Genomic DNA, 17,017 nt, shown 5'->3' with positions numbered 1-17,017 from the left:
TATACAGTATATATATATATATGTATATATATATACACAGTATATATATATATATATATATATACAGTATATATATATATATTAATATATATATATATATATATATATATATATATATATATATATATATATATATAATATAATGCCATCAAAAAGGCTAAAAGCAAACCCCGTACTGAAACATTGACGTACAAAACTCGTCAAACCAGTTCCAAAAGGGTACCATTGGTTACTGAATTCCACCCTGGTCTCCCACCACTGGCTAATATCATTCAGAAGAATTTTCACCTACTTCAAGGCACCGAACGCCTGAAATCAGTATTCCCAGAATTACCTGTCATCGCTTTTAAAAGACCCAGCAACCCACGGGATATCTTAGTTCGGGCATCCTTTCGGGATGACACCCCATTAGGGGAAAGCATAACAGAAACTACAGGATCATCGCCCTGTACACAAAATTGCAAAACGTGCTTACTTGTCGATTCGACCGGGGCCTTTCAGAGCAACCAAACCAAACGCACATTCCAAATTCGGCACAAAATTAACTGCCTATCCAAAAATGTCATTTACCTCATCTACTGCAATATTTGTAACTTACAATACATTGGAGAGTCAAAAAACACTCTTAGAATGAGAATGACACAACATAGATCGGCGATCAAAACAAAAAAGATCTACCAAACTGTTGCAAATCACTTCAATCTCCAAAATCATTCAATTGAGAATTTGCGTGTTATTGCCATTGACCAGAACGATTCTTGGACAGATAAATCTAGGAAAGCGAAAGAAAATTTCTGGGAACTAAACCTAAAGACCACGGCACCATTCGGTTTAAACATCAGAAACGATTTGCCGTCCCAGATAAACCAAAACAATTCCTTTACAATTACGACGGAATCGGATTAAAATAATCCGACGCGGATTAAAATAATCCGAATTTCCAAAACTTCTGCTCAATTCAGCAGAAATCAGTAAGTCGCTTTGCCCTTACAACCATGCCGACATCTCCTCTATAAAAGAGTTTCAATTCCTGCTACTCCTTGTCACTTTCGGTGATCATGCACTGAAGAAGAGCTAGTTTTGCTCGAAAGCTCTGCAAAAACCAAACATTGGCTGTTTTACTTCCAATCACTTACCTAATTCAATTATTGTATCTCACTCGAGATCCAGCCTTTCTCTAAATGCAGCATAGTTGTTTAACAGTTTTTCCGTTATTCCTATATATATATATATATATATATATATATATATATATTTCTTTTCCTAGATTTATCTGTCCAAGAATCGTTTTGGTCAATGGCAATAACTTGCAAATTCTCAATTTAATGATTTTGGAGATTGAAGTGATTTGCAACAGGTTGGTTGATCTTCTTAGTTTTGATCGCCGATTTATGTTGTGTCATTCATTCTAAGAGTGTTATATATATATATATATATATATCATTATCATATATTTTATTAACATAAAGTCTGTTCAAAGTATCTCTTTCGAGATCCGGCTTTAGGAATCACAAATGATTTTCGAGTTGGTTAGCATCATATGTTCATGAACTCTAGAGTAAGGCAAAATGTGTCACCAAAAACATAACTAGTATTGTTCGATACCCAGTGGCGGAGATTTCTTGTCAGAAGTGGGGGGGGGGGGGGGTTGCAGGCCATTGATGAAATAAAAAGTCATTACTGCTGGCTCACTATCTAAGTGGAGCGTCACCATAAGTTGGCGCGAAGTGCTCAAGAATTTTTTGGCAAATATTGCCTCCCAGATTGCAGTAAATGGCACTGCCCAGGCCTTGGAAAGCTGCATTTAACCAGGGGCGTATGCAGGATTTTCTAACCCGGGGGCGCGCATTACTATCTAAGCGGAGCGCCACCATTGGTTGGCGCGCAGCGTACAAGCAAATTTCTGGTTTTGGTACCCCCAGATCGCCGGAAATGGCACTTCTCGGGCTTGAAACTGACCAACCATATGTACACTTTTGCCTGAGAACCAAGTTTTTTCCAAATACTTTTTTTCTCATCTATAACCAGGCTTTTTGAAGATTGTCACCAGTCACACATCATGTTCGACTTCATCACATATCATGTAGATCATTGCTTTTGTAGGTGATTCTTCATCGCGACCCACAATATCCGTCAGCCCCACTGTTCAGAATTTGAAAATTCACAATTCTCGTGAATAAATTAACTTCAAAACATACCCATAATGTTGCACAAAATATCATCTATGGACAACCGATATAGAAAAGCCTCCTTCAAACCCTAACAGACGGGTCAAAATTGCACGAGTATGATGAAGTATGATGAAGAATGTTGGTTAGGGAATTTTCGAAAATTCAGACGGCTACTAAAAACTTTCGTTGAAGGAAATAAAAATATACCAGATATTTCCGAAACCGAACACTATACACACATCGACAGTTTTGAGCATGGGCGCAGATCAGTCTTGGATAATGGTGGAGACGCGTGTCTGTTCTATGACACTCTCTAAGCGGAGCGCGACGATGGGTTCGCGCGTAGCGTACGATTTTTTTGGGCAAATATACCTCCCAGATCGCCGGAAATAACACTTCCCAGACCTATGATGCTCCTAAACCTCCTTAAGTTTTAGATCTCATGGCTTAGAAATTTAGTTTGGAGAAATACATGGGCGTCTGCAGAAAGAAAATCAGGGGACAAATAATCCAAGTAGACTTTTGTATATACGATGGGTCTGGGGTCCTCTCCCAGAAAACAAATATAGACTGCCGCAAATGCGATTTCCGTCCTATATTTAACAACTGTGGATAAAATACAATAAAATGAGAAATGCTGCATGTCATTTGCACAATGCCGGATCAAACTGCGCCAAAGTTCAATACAGGGGAACTTGAAATGCAGCTATTGGTCAAGACTAATTGGTGGGGACACGGTATATCATGTCCCCACTACTGAAAAAGTTGGTCCTCACCAGGATCTGCGCCCATGGTTTGGAGGCTGTTAATCGTGGAACGCCATTTTCATGCTCACTGATATGATGTGATATCTGCCGTTTGCTTTACAAATTCGAATAATTTTGTCACTGTTCCTCTTTCTCTTCCCGTATTTTCTACTCCATCCTTTTCTCGTCTCTTTCTTCTTTTTCTTTTCCTTCCTTCACCTCGTTGAAGTTGGCAAGTGTATACAGTTCCAAAGCTATTCAACAGCAATTAAACGTTATTTTGTGTATGTCTGTTGTGGGGTGAAGTTAGCGCTATGAGCTACAAGTTCCAATGCGCAAGGTGGGGGAAAGGGGCTAGAAATAATGTGTGGGTCAATTCTAACTCGGTTTTCGGTCGTTAATTGTTGATGTAGCCTACCAGGTAAAAGGTTGAAATGACTTTAACAATTTCAAATTTGATTTATTATGCCATTTGGAGCGCATAACATAGGCTATAACAGAACATTACTGGCAAAAACTAGGGGGGGGGGGTTGATTGTGTGGGCCAACCCCCCTCTTCAAAAAGTGGGGGGTTAAAACCCCCCATGTTTCTCCGCCCATGTCGATACCGGTTACAAACCCCTACAGTGGAATTACGTCCTTCCTAACCGGTTTAGAACCTCTGGACATACAATCAGCCTCGATGGCCTAGTTGGTTAGGGTGTCCGTGTACAAAGCGGGAGGCCCAGGTACGAATCCCGGTGGAGGCTGGAAGTTTTTTTCACTGTTCTTGATTTTCCAACTCATTACGATTTTCATATATATATATAAATATATATATATATAATTTATTGTTTACGCTTGCAGTCTTGAAATTATTTGGGTTTCTTCTTTAATCTTATTCTGTCCTCTATCGTCTGTGAACTATCTAAGCGTAGCGCCACCATGTTTGGCCGAAAATGCCTCCCAAATCGCTGGAAATGGCCCTTCCCATGCAGGCCTTGTAAGTAGCATCTAAGCATTTTCTATTTTGAAATTACTAGCGTTATCATAAGAAAATACAAAACAATTGCTCAAGAGGGATTCAACCACTCAAGACTAACCAACAGGCACGAACATAAAATAAGAGACGAGAAAGGAGAATTTGTTCTGTTAACTAAACTTTATACAAATTTATACAATTTCAATACCTGCTATTAGAGTTACGTCAGTCAGAGCAGTCATAAATACAGAGAGTGAGAGAAGTGGAAGAATAAAACAACAGTAAATAGAAAACATAAGAAAGAAATGTAAACACACAAAGCCCTGATGGATGGTAAACTATGAACCCATCATAAGAATGAATTCCTTTAAATATAATTTAATGTAGATAAATATACAACTATATATGTAAATATAATATATATAAATATATATAAAGGAATAACGGAAGAACTGTTAAACAACTATGCTGCATTTAGAGAAAGGCTGGACCTCGAGTGAGATACAATAATTAAATTAAGTAAGTGATTGGAAGTAAAACAGCCAATGTTTGGTTATTGCAGAGCCCATTTCTGTGTGCGTTCCACGCCGGGTACCACTCTCCCGGACATTCAGTCCGTTCCGTTTGGGATTTCTAATGGGCTTTTTATTGGCCTTGAGCCTAAAATCCGGACGTCGCCGGGACCGTTAGGGTTACTCTTTCTCTCTCTCCCTCTCCCCCCTCTCTCTCTCCTTCGGCCCTCTCCTGGCAATTTGTATATGAAAATTACCGTCTTATTTCTTTGTATCATGTTTTTTCAAAGATTATTGAAAGATTTATCTACAATTGCATTTTTAATTTTCGAACCGTATTCTGGACAGCTGGCTTTGGCAAATGCTGTTGAAAAACTATTTACTAGACATGATTATAACATAATATGTATTGGAGTGTTCCTTGATCTCTCTAAAGCATTTGATACTATTGACCATACCATTTGCAAAGTAAATATTCTTTTTATGGTGTAAGGGTAACAACCCTTGGCTGGTTAAGCAGCTATATATCCAATAGATATCAATAAACATCATATAAAAACTCCAAATCTGAACACGCTGAAACCGTTGTGGTGTTTCACAGGGCTCAATATTAGGACCACTGCTATTAATTATATATATCAATGATATTTGCTAAGTTGCCAAAAATTTGTACTACTATTTTGTTTGCCGATGCTACCTATATTGTCTTCGAGTTTGACAACGCACATATAATACATAATACTGTTCTACTGACTTGAATAAATTTTCTGACTGGTTTGTGGCTAATAAGTCATCATTTAATGCAGACAAAACCATATAGAATTTAATGGCACTTAATTGGTATCATGATATTAATGGATTGTAAAATAATTAAGCAAGTATCAAAGTTCTACTAAATTTCTAGGGATTAATATTGATAGCAAACTTTCATGGAATGACAATATAACAAAAGTTTGTACCAGCATCGCAAGAGGTGTAGGAAGATTAGTAAGGCTAAAACTTCATGATGCAAATATTTATGTCTAAAATACATATTAAACCGTAAAACAAACAAACAAGATACCATGTTTACAAGCTAACATATGTACATACATGCATATGCCAACTTGACTGACATACTGCATAGGTTCCACTGATGGATGCAAATAATCGAAGAAAAAACAGCAAAGATAATTCAAGATTCCAAATTTGAGTAAAATGTTGAATTGGAAGCCGCCCGACGCGTAAGTTGTAATCCATAAGCCCTTGCAGGTTTCTCCCACATTTGTGGTCACTTAAGCGTCGTAAAAATAAGTGCTGATTATTATATTATTATTATGTCCAAGATTGATCTTCTACAAATATGTGAGTTGGATTTCTTCCTGCAAAATACCTAAACTAAAATGGTGGTTTATAAGAAATGTCTGTTTTGAAAAGAAATCAACAAGCCTCGGTTTAATGGACCGTGACTTACTTCAACTAGTTTTGCAAGTGTCATTCACATCATCTAATTTAATGTACTGTAAGAGTAAAGAATGACATCCATCAGCCTTGACAAACTTCACAACAAAGTATAGATCTGACATTTGGAACCTGATAGTAACACCTGTAGTTTATGATATATATAAGCAAACCAAACCTATTCCCCTTCGGACATCATGGAAAGTCGTAGGTTGGAACTGATAGGAACCGAAGTGGTTGGAACCGAACCGTTTTTTCGAACTGATGGTCGTCCATTTTGCAAATATCTTTCCCTGCATTGCCAAGTTATAGTGAAAAAAAAGAAAAGAAATATTTTCCTTGGTGTACATTGTTAAATTCTTAAGTCATTCTGAAAATTTGCACCAGAAAAGACAATAATAGGCCTATTTTAATCAAAACAAAAATGTAAAACCAAATGATATTAATATTGCAGTTCCAATGAAATAATCATTTCGCATGTTCCATGTACACTTCATGCAGGATTTGTTTACAAGTGCATGCACGTATCACAAATGCATGAATGTGTTGACTTAACACAAACTATAGCCTCACACACCAATGTGACCCCTGCATGAAATGGAATGGTTCGTGACGTGTCTTATGCTATTGAGAAAATGGGCTTGTCTTTAAGCAAGTGTTTTTATCATAGGGCCTGGTCCCTATGGGGGAGTGTTCGAAAACAAGAAATAAGGTTACAATTGGTTAGTTTACAGACTTTGCCTTCAGTTGATCTCAAATGACCTTTGACCTTCACTGCAATAGGTTAGGGTTCCAAAACTCATTAAGACGAATCCACGTACAAAGTTAATCCGCATTGAAATTTTTGAGTTACCAAGTTTACAAGCTGGTGTCGCATACATACACATACATGCCATCACATAGATTCCTTTTGCCTCAGACAAGGAATGAAAAATCATGATTAATGATAAATGTATCATAAACAAGTAAATGCGTGGTAACAGCTTGATGGTAACACCATGCCCAAAAGTTTATTACATGAAATGGGTATGTAAAGTTAAGAAGCTCATGTACAATATCTATACAGAGAAACAAATGTTACATCATTGATCACTGTGGGTAACAAACAACAAAAGTGATACAGACTTCAAGAAATCAGAAGTGTATAAACAGTGGTGGAGCTAGGGGTATTGGTCAAGGGGGGAGAGAATGGTCTGTAGGGGCGCAATCGACACTATCTAAGCGGAGCGCCGCCACAGGTTGGCACGAAGCGTACACAAAATTTTTGAGTAAAGATACTCCCTAGATCGCCGGAAATGACCCTTTCCTGGCCTTGCTAATTTGCAGATAAACGAAGAATAAATAGGTGTTACCGCCAACAAAATGTGACAAATGTTAATAGGTAGATGAGAGCGCAATAAAAAGTCAATTATCGCAAATAAGAAAAAGTGATTAAAAGCTGAAAAGGGCGCCAGTAGTCCATTTGAGTCCGTCGGGGGGGGGGGGGGCAACCGCCCCAGACTGTATTGACGCTCCGCCACTGTGTATAAACATACAACAAACCAACAAAATTACCTTTATGATCTAGCCATGCAGCAAACTACTGTAGTAATACATTATAATTTACACTGCACATATTACTACAGGTACAGTGTATGGTACTGTAGTTACAGGTAGTTTGGTTTCTGGAATTGGAGTTGTCAAGTGGTAAGTAGTTCTCCAATACAGTGCATAGCTAGGGATGGCATTTCCTAACTATATATGGTTCTTTGAATGAGGGGTTAGACAATGCGCTACTAACATGCACTATTTATGACGTTCTTGCAGAAGGTAAGCAAAATAAAAAGAGGTGCCACGGGCACGGGTATTGTTCAATGCAGGTCATGCTGTCACAGAAAAAACAGCAAGACTCAATTTTAATTGGTAAATAATTCATAAATATAAATTTGTGCAAGGAAGTTATAGGCCTGTGGGAATATAATTTGCATAACAAGTATTAATTCATTCCTATTTCTTATTTCTCAAATATTTAAAATATTTGTGTTTTGTCACATGAAAATTTTAATTGGTATAATTACTTAAATACAATTTTTCTTTCCATTGGTGTATGTATGTTAAAGGGTTGAGGGAGTATGATTTGCATTACAAGTATGAATTCAGTCCTACAGTATTTGTATATTTCTCAAAAAATTTAAATATATTTTGTGGGTAACAGCATGACATTTTGAGGAAGCGTTAATTACTGTTGGTGGACACTGAAGTGGGATGCAGGGCAAACTTAAAGTTTGTTCATATATTTGTCAAATACAAGTATTTAACTAATCAAGCCTGCAGAAAGTTTAAAAGTTATCTAGTTACAATTTCTAAAATAGGCTTGATATTAACAGCCATTTTTTATCAAATTTAACAATTTATTCAAATTATTTTTGCATACAAAAGCGTACAGACATCAAACTAAAACTTCGTCCCTGGATAGAGCCCTAGGGCAGGCCCTTGGACCCTGCCCAATAAAGTCTTTGTGTCAAGGTGCTTGCAGTGTGTGGTATACACACACACTTCTTCAGTTTTATCCATGTTCAGTCATTTACGTCCCCCAATAAATGAATGTCCACCCCACTTTCAGTTGCATGTGAATATGTGTTACGTTAGGAATGCATTGGATAGTATAATATTGAGTATTCTATATGTATGCATACCTAATAACAATGAGAGCTGTAGTGTCTGGGTGATACATGTTTAATAATGAATAGTTACCTCATTCCATAATGGTTGTATCCAAAATGGCTGTATTCAAGATGGCTGCGCCATCGATTGCTAGTAAACGTAACAGACTATTTTCTATTGTATACAGTAATGCTTAATTGCATCTGAGCTTATCATAGGCGATCATTTGTACGTCTGATACTGTTATGCTTTCTGTGTTGACCAGCAAGTAAAATTATTGAGCATATGTCAGATAATTTTAAGACAGTTTCTGACCCAGTGTGTGTAGGTTTTTGTGTAACTACTAATGGTATTTAGGTACTATTTGGTATTATTATTATTATTATTATTTAGGTATTATGGGACACTATATTGTTCACTGTCTTGCTGATGGTATTGTTGATAGATACGTATTGTTGACTGTAGCATATCCCGAGTAATAACATCCCTGCCACCATATTCTATAATAATCATGTATGGTTGCAGTTTCTAAAATTCATTCACTGTTTCCATAATATGTAGCTCCATTTAATTGAACATCCTTCTTTCCCCTTCCCCAGGTCACTGCGCACAACATGACATCTGAAATCTAAACATTGTAATTAGTTGGAAATCCAGAACAGTGAATAAACTTCCAGCCTCCACATATATATATTTATATGCCTAAAGTGGAATTACGACCTTCCTAGCCGGTTTCTGGACATACAATCAACTTAAAATATCCTAGTGGTTGTCTGCATATAAAGCGGGAGGCCGGGTTCGAATCCCGGTGGAGGCTAGAAGTTTTTTCACTGTTCTGGACTTTCCAACTCACTATGATTTCAATTATACATGCAGCGTCCATAGCCTAGTGGTTATAAGGTGTCCGCATATAAAGCGGGAGGCTCGGGTTCCAATCCCGGTGGAGGCTGGAAGTTTTTTCACTGTTCTGGATTTTCCAACTCGATCACTACGATTTCAATTATGTATATATATATATATATATATATATATATGTCTATATATATATATATATATAGATATATATATATAGATATACACACCCACAATTCTCAGTCTCAAAATATACAATGATGAGAATATCATAACATAACACAAAATTCACACGTTGTCACCTGAAAAGGCTGCTGTTGCTACCTGTTGGCTAAAACGCAATTCAAACATTTGAATAAGCAATTATGCAAGGTTACAAGATTCACAAACTGCACATGGAAGCTAAAACTACTAATTCAAAACGCAATGTATACAGTTTATAAAATATTAATGAGTTGAGTTTATCTCAGTTACTTAATAAGTGTTTTCTTGTGAGTACAACCACTGGCAAGTTTATTTCTATTATTCAAGGTAGATATTTGAGGATTGTGGATAATTAAGTGTTTTGTGGTAAGACAACAACTGCACCTTTTACTTGATGTAGAGTATGGGGTTTGATGTTTTTAAGGATTCTCCATATCAGAGAGTATGGTACATTACTATCAACTAATTGTTCAAATATATTGGCTAAGAGTTGAAGCATTCCTGTGATTATCATTTCTAAAACAGCTTGTTTTAAAACAGTTTTCTTTCAGTCCAACATATGTATACTGCTTGGACAAGTATGCAGGCTAAATTCTTTCTCAAAATATAAAAGCTTTCCTGTAGGCCTACATTAAAGCTAACTGAAGATGCCAGGGTAATGCCATTGCTTCAAAAACCTAGCATTGACCCTGAGGTACTAAAGAACTTTCATCCAATCTTCAATATGGCTTAATCGGGCAAACTGACTGAACACGCTGCTGTTAACAACCTCTTTGCAATTTCACAATCTGCCTACCATCAATACCATCACCAGAAACAGCATTGTTGCGAGTATGTAATGACATTCTCAGATCGCTAGACAACCCTAGTGCTGCTGGATTGAACAGCGGCCTTTGACACAATTGACCACTCGCTGCTAATTAGAACGCCTCAATATAGTCAGTTTGATATTGGTGGGAAAGAACTTGAATGGTTTGCACCCCTGCATGGGAGAGAACAGTCTATTGCTAACACCTCTGCCACCTCCAACCCACTTGTCATGGACTGGGGAATCCAACAAGGATCCATTGCGTCCCCATTTTGTTCGTCAGCTATACAGCTCCCCGAGAAGATATTTTTTGTGTTCATGATCTATCTAGTATCAAATATGTCGAAGACACCCAGCGGTTTATCACAAACAAACCAGGAGAGAGGTCAATTACACATTGACAAGATTGAACATTGCATCCAGGATGTTAAAAGGTTAATGACTAAGAACTACCTAATGCTTCATTATAACAAAACTGAAGTTTTGCACTGTAGATCCCGTTTTGAAAAAGGAAACCGTATCTCTTACATTACTGCAGGGGATGCTCAGGTAAATGTTGTTTCTACTGCCCTTGATCTTGGAGTTGTTCTAGATTCACACATGTCAATGAAGTCTAAATATATGCCGCAGTGCTTCGTTTGCTATTATGAAAATCAGGAGCATACGCAGATTTCAAAACAAGCAAACCCCTTAGAAACTCGTCCACGCTTTGTTACTTCTCAATGGAACAATTGCTACAGCATCCTCAGCTGTCTTCATGTAAAGATCTTCTTATGCTTCAATGTATTCAGAATTACACCGCCCGTCTGGTCAGCCTTTCAAAGAAATGTGACCACATCACCCGGTACTTCATAATCTTCACTGGCTGCCAATCATTCAACGTATTGGATTCAAAGAGCTGAACTCCTTACCTGGCTCCAACATATTTATCTGAACTACTGAAATCCAAAAATAAGCTCCAACCAAGTCTTTGAGATCCAGTTCCAAAATCTTCTCGAAGTTCCCGTTTCATGGACCAAAAACCAGTGGTCAAAGAACCTTCACCATAATGGCCCCAACGTTTTGGAATGCTTTGCCCATCGACGCATCTGTTACTCATTTCAAAAATCTATTGCAAAGACATCTTTTCAGAGTTGCTTTTGCTTTATAATTGTATGTATTAATGTTTATATGGGTTTGTTTCTCTCTGTCTTACTTTCATTGTAAAGCGCATTGTGACGTGTTTGATTAAATTCTCACTCTGTGATTAAATTGGCGTGATTGAAATCGGTCAATCCTGAGAGTGACCAATTGACAATCTCTGTATTGAGGTGTAAATATTACATGTTTGTTGAAAGTGACAAAAAATTGCAACCCAAGGCAAAATACAGCTTAATTTCAGACCGTAATTACCATAAACATTATAAAAAAAAACAGGTGAAATTAACAAGAAAATCTTCTGTAAGCATGTTCATGGGCTAATGTAACCATGACCCCAAAATACTTTGAATGGAGTGATTTATCCATACCTTCTATGCATGAGCATGAGCATGAGCATGAACATGAGCATGAGCATGCCCATGGAGGATAGTGCTATAATCATCCATACTCTGACAAGGTCTGGATCTGGGGCTGGTGGCTTTTCATTAGTGATGGGAACTGTGAACAGAAAAGTCAGAAAACCAAAAGACTTATAAGGTTCCTATGCTTGCTCAAGGTACGAATTAAGATTGAGATAATCGAAAATTGAGTTGAAAAAGCGACGAAGTCAAATTGCTTTAATAGTACCGTAGTTAGTTTCAACAATTTCGTTAACTCATTAATACTGCAGAACAATACTTCTTAAGCAATTAACAGGGCACTATAGAAGCACATTGCTTTTGTAGTACTTCTACAAGGTATCTAATGTACAACTCCTGACATATTGTGTTTTTATCATGTTTTCTCATGCAATCCTGTAAACCAGCAAACCTCGCATCTTAGTGTCTTATTGTATGATGTACAGTATCATCCCGAAACAACTGTTTGGTGTGAGGTGGCACATATGTCATACTATAGTCACTATACCGTTGCAGTTAACTGAAACAATACATGTACAGTATGCATGCAATCAGCTGTCACTTACTGTATTCGTTAGCCCTGTAAGTATAAGGATAGCATTTTGCTGAGATGCCCACAATATATATCCATCCGACAGACTGGCAGCCAAATATGCCGTAACGCCCTTTTGATTTTGTCGTCTGAATTTTTCAAAATATCCACTTGACCTCAAAAGTATATTAAAAGGCATAGCTGGTGGTATTTCGACATCCTCTAAACTGTTCACATTTATGTTATATTGAATATTTACACTTGTACCTTTACATTGCTGTATGGCACATTGTAATAATTTCTTTTGGGACTCGGTAAAACTTGATCAAACCTAGCACTTTTGGACATGGAATTTACTCTCTTCGCAAAAAATTCCTAAGCGCTCGTGTGACTGCAGGTCGGATGAGGAAAATTTTCGATCAAGCTATTCACTGCATCACTAACACTACGCCGATACGACACTCTGTCATACTGTTGAAATCAAAATGCCAACGGATTGTGTAGTAGAAGGTTTCAAAAACTCTTCTGAAAACCGAAATTTAAGTTTCTTTTCGTTTCCCAGTCATCAAACTGACAAAAAACTTCTCAGGCTTTGGATTAATTTTTTATTGTAAGTACAGCTACTGCAAAGACTTTCTCACTCCCAGGGTTTCCCACCGTCTGCAGGCAAATATACAGTATGTTCAGTGCACTTCGACACAAACACGATAGGCAGTATTGCCTATGCAGAGGCCCTCTAAAAGAAAAGTCTCCCTAATTTTGATGTATGTCTAAACTCATTAGCTCTTCGCATTTGCGGTACACTCCGCAGAATGACGTCACACAGTGACCTGTGCGTTCATGAGCTTTTACGCATAAATGTTTCTGGTCAGTGAGAATCTGCTAAACTTTGACATCAAATTTTCTATATTACTGTCTCTTTCAATTAAGCAGGAACCACGGTATTGGTTGTGTGCTAAAATACTTCAGTATGAGCCCCCAAAAAAAAAGATTTTCCCCCCGCCTCCAGCTATGCATTTTAAAGTTACTTTGTACTGCAGTCTCCACAATAGTTGTACAAGAACACTGATCGCATTGGTATAAACAATTGCGGGGCCTGATATTGGAAACGACTTGATTTGTATTACAGTGCTACTAATTGTTGTGCAAAAAAAGTTCATATTAGATTGTATCAAACAATACACAAGATTTCAATACAGAGATGCCATTGGTTATTATTTAGGCATGTGAGAGATTTTACACACTAGAATCCTATATGCGCTGTCAGATGTTCTGATTGTTCAATTAGGTTTGAAACACTCAGAAAATGAGAAAATCTGATATTTCAGGAAGACTTCAAAGGAAGAAACCAAAGTTGTTTCCTATTCAAAGAATATGGGGAAATCAATATCTATGCTCAGTTACGTACAGTAGTTAGAACAATTTCTCTGTGATAAAGTATGATGATGTGGCACAACAGAAAATATGAAGACTCCGAGGTGTCGAGTAAACAGTACATATATTTATTTGGGAGAAAGCATAAGGAAATTAGTCTGATTGCAGAGGAACTTGTAGTTGAGCTTACACGTGTTTAATGTTAATTGCAAGGTTTATAGGATGGTATCATGTTCCACCTCACGCCAAACAGCTGTTTCTGGGGATTACATGTCATAGAAAATATGAGAAAATGGCCGCTCTTCAAATTGGTGGTGACGAGTGTTTAATTCACTTGAAATATGTTGGACTCTTTTGGTAAAATACAATACAGGTATATTAGCTTGGAATAGGCCGTGCCTATCATATACGTCTGGTCTTATCGTGAACTTCCCCTTTAAGGTGAATGACTTCATTTCCATAAACAATAGAGTGCCACATATACGTCCGGCAGGCTATATGGGTACCCCATTTGACATGCAAGTCCTGTTCACCTGTTAATTAACTTCAACTGTTAATAACAAGAACATTAACACACTTGCTAACAACATCAACACGCCCAATATCAAAGGAAACAGTCTAATTAGTTTCAACATATAATCATTTCAATATTTCTACATTATGTTCGAACAACTCATTAATATTAAAGACGTTACATCTAAAATCATTGTACAGCTCATGGGCTATTAGTGTAGGGCTACCATGTATGACATGAATCGAATGTTGAATGTACAGTATGGTTCCTGATATATCGTGGTTGAAAGCTTAACACACACACCCACGCACTCTATCATAAATACTACGTTTGCCTTGGAAAAGAAATATAAATATCACTGGCTTAATTGGGAGAATAAACTTCAAATGACTACTATTCTTCAATAGAACAGTTTAGTTTCTCCTCACCTTGCTGCTCAAGTCGAATGTTCACAAATTTACCACCATCTGTTCTGCACTTTGTATCTACTGCTTGACAAGTCAGTGTTACTGGGGTTCTGTAAACAGCTTTTAACGTACTTATGATCATTGAAGATGATGGCACATCCTTCTGATTGTATTTAACTACAGTTATATTGCTTTCTATCTCTCTGGATCCATTAAACCATTTTAACGTCACTGATGGAGATGCATTTTTCGCTCTGCATATCAACTCGATTGGTTCAGAAAGATTGATGTATCTCAAGCAACTGCTTTCAGTACTGCAGAGATCAATGCTCAAATCAAAATTCTGAAGAGAAGCTGAGAAAACCAAAATTAATTATTTCCTTTTGTGAATGTGTCTGACATTTGTCAACTCACAACAAGAGTTATCATAAAAAGTAAAATAGTTCTTCTTTAATAAACATGCATAGTAATCATAGTCATTGTTAGTAGGGATGCACCGGATTCAAATTTTTGGATCCGGCAGAAAACGGATTTTGCCGGATAGTATATACATGAAATCCGGCCATATAAAATCCGGTCGGAACCAGATTTTTTCATTACACAAAAGAAAATCATTAACAATTAGTAGAAGTATGAAACAAGGAGCAAATCTTAGGTGAGGTATACGCATATTATAAAGAAGGTCAAATTAAACATGTTAAACCTAATTTTTCCTTACTTTGAATGTTTTTATTAATTTTTGGAAATAGTTTACATTGTGTTAAGTTAATACCAACACCTTTTTAAGGAATAATTCAGGCCAGATTTTGAAAAAGATCCGGCCGGACTTTGACAAATATCCGGCCGGAACCGGATAATTGCTCACTATCCGGCCGGATAGTCTGGCCGGAACGGATATCTGGTGCATCCCTAATTGTTAGTCTTACTGTCTGTCAATAAAACTATCAGGATTTTACATTTCCAGCAAAAAACTGTATTTTCAAGGCGGGCAGAAAATGATGAAGAAGTAACTTGAAAGTATAGATACCCTGAAATACTTTGCAGTATTGGGATTTCAATATCGGGAAATATGAACAGAAGTTACAGTCTATTTGGTGTCTTAAAAAGTCATATTATTGCAAGCATTAATCAAAATCTCTGTTTGTATAGGTATATTGGTAAAACCTTCATAAATTTTATTGAAGCATGAGCTATTACTGTAACTAACCTTGTAAATGTATTATTATTTCTACCGTGGATGAAGATAAAACTGACACTCCTCGACAGAAATACTTTCCTTCGTCTCTTATAGTAACATTTTTAATGAAAAATGTTCCATTTGCTGTAACCACATAGTTCTTAGCGTCTGCTCTAGGTACACCATCAACAAAAGAAGCAACTGCTGTGCTGTCGTAAATAGAGTCTCCTTTTCTCCAGAAATATGAGTCATAACTCTCTATTGTCGGGCAAACTATTTCCGCTGCATCTCCTTCCAGTGCTAGTACTGAAGGTTTCAAAGGTTCTGCTTCCACAACTAGCAGGACATGAGAAGGGAAATTGAAAAAAATGTCATACAAATATATATAACTTACAGTAGTTACTATTCATTTACTTTATATGTGTGTATCAAATGGTCAAACTGCTAAGCGCTGGGATTGCAGAAAACGTACATAACTTGTAACCAGAGTCTGAGAGCCAACTCTTTGTGATTCCTTGCCATACAGTTTGCTGAAATTCCAATAACTGTCTGACTAAATGTAGCGCAAAGTGAGTTTAAGTTGTCCAAGAATTAAGTCAGAGCCAGAAAAGATCAGAGATGCTCAGCTCTTATTTGTAGCACTTCTGGGTCGGTATCAACCAATTAATTAACTGGTAAGGATTTAAAAGAATAGAAGTTTCATTCAAAATGTTTCATCCAGAAAGAACAGCTTTCAATGTGAAATATAGACAAACAGATGCATGAGCAAATGGACATTTTCATTTTACCAAATTTGAGCTAGAAAATCAGCTGTCACCACCTCTTTAAATTTGTTATTATTGAATAAGAGTTACATGATATTGTTTATACACTGTCACTGTGAAATATTTTCACATTTTACTTATGCCAACATCAATTACTGTAGTCTAAATCACAGAGAATATGGTAAATTTTGATGCCAAATGTTGGAGATTTACCCAATGTTTACACCATTTGAGATACAGTAGTGTTGAACCCTTGAAGCTCATGAGGGTGAAAACTGATGAGGGGCACTTGAGTGTGTTTAAAACAAGCAAACAGCACGAAAACCAACTCTTTGAAGCAGATTTCATTTCTTGGATGACTATTATGTTGAGTA

The 17,017-nt window shown here is 37.0% G+C and overlaps 1 protein-coding gene across 3 annotated transcripts in view; it reads right to left on the bottom strand.

The window, feature by feature from the left end:
• Positions 1–5,779: 5,779 nt before the first annotated feature.
• LOC139959657 (cell adhesion molecule 1-like) overlaps positions 5,780–17,017 on the bottom strand; it is a 29,195-nt gene continuing 17,957 nt past the window's right edge. For all 3 annotated transcript variants that reach the window (XM_071957452.1, XM_071957454.1, XM_071957453.1), the window contains 4 exons: positions 15,910–16,215; positions 14,724–15,056; positions 11,846–11,975; positions 5,780–6,123 (listed from right to left, as the gene is read on the bottom strand). In XM_071957452.1, the coding sequence (XP_071813553.1) occupies positions 6,009–6,123; positions 11,846–11,975; positions 14,724–15,056; positions 15,910–16,215 (884 nt within the window). In that variant the 3' untranslated portion in view covers positions 5,780–6,008. The remainder of the gene's footprint in view (positions 6,124–11,845; positions 11,976–14,723; positions 15,057–15,909; positions 16,216–17,017) is intronic.

Source organism: Apostichopus japonicus, chromosome 19, assembly GCF_037975245.1.
Source record: "Apostichopus japonicus isolate 1M-3 chromosome 19, ASM3797524v1, whole genome shotgun sequence".
Taxonomy (NCBI): Eukaryota; Metazoa; Echinodermata; class Holothuroidea; order Aspidochirotida; family Stichopodidae; genus Apostichopus; species Apostichopus japonicus.
This window is presented reverse-complemented; position numbering and strand designations above follow the sequence as displayed.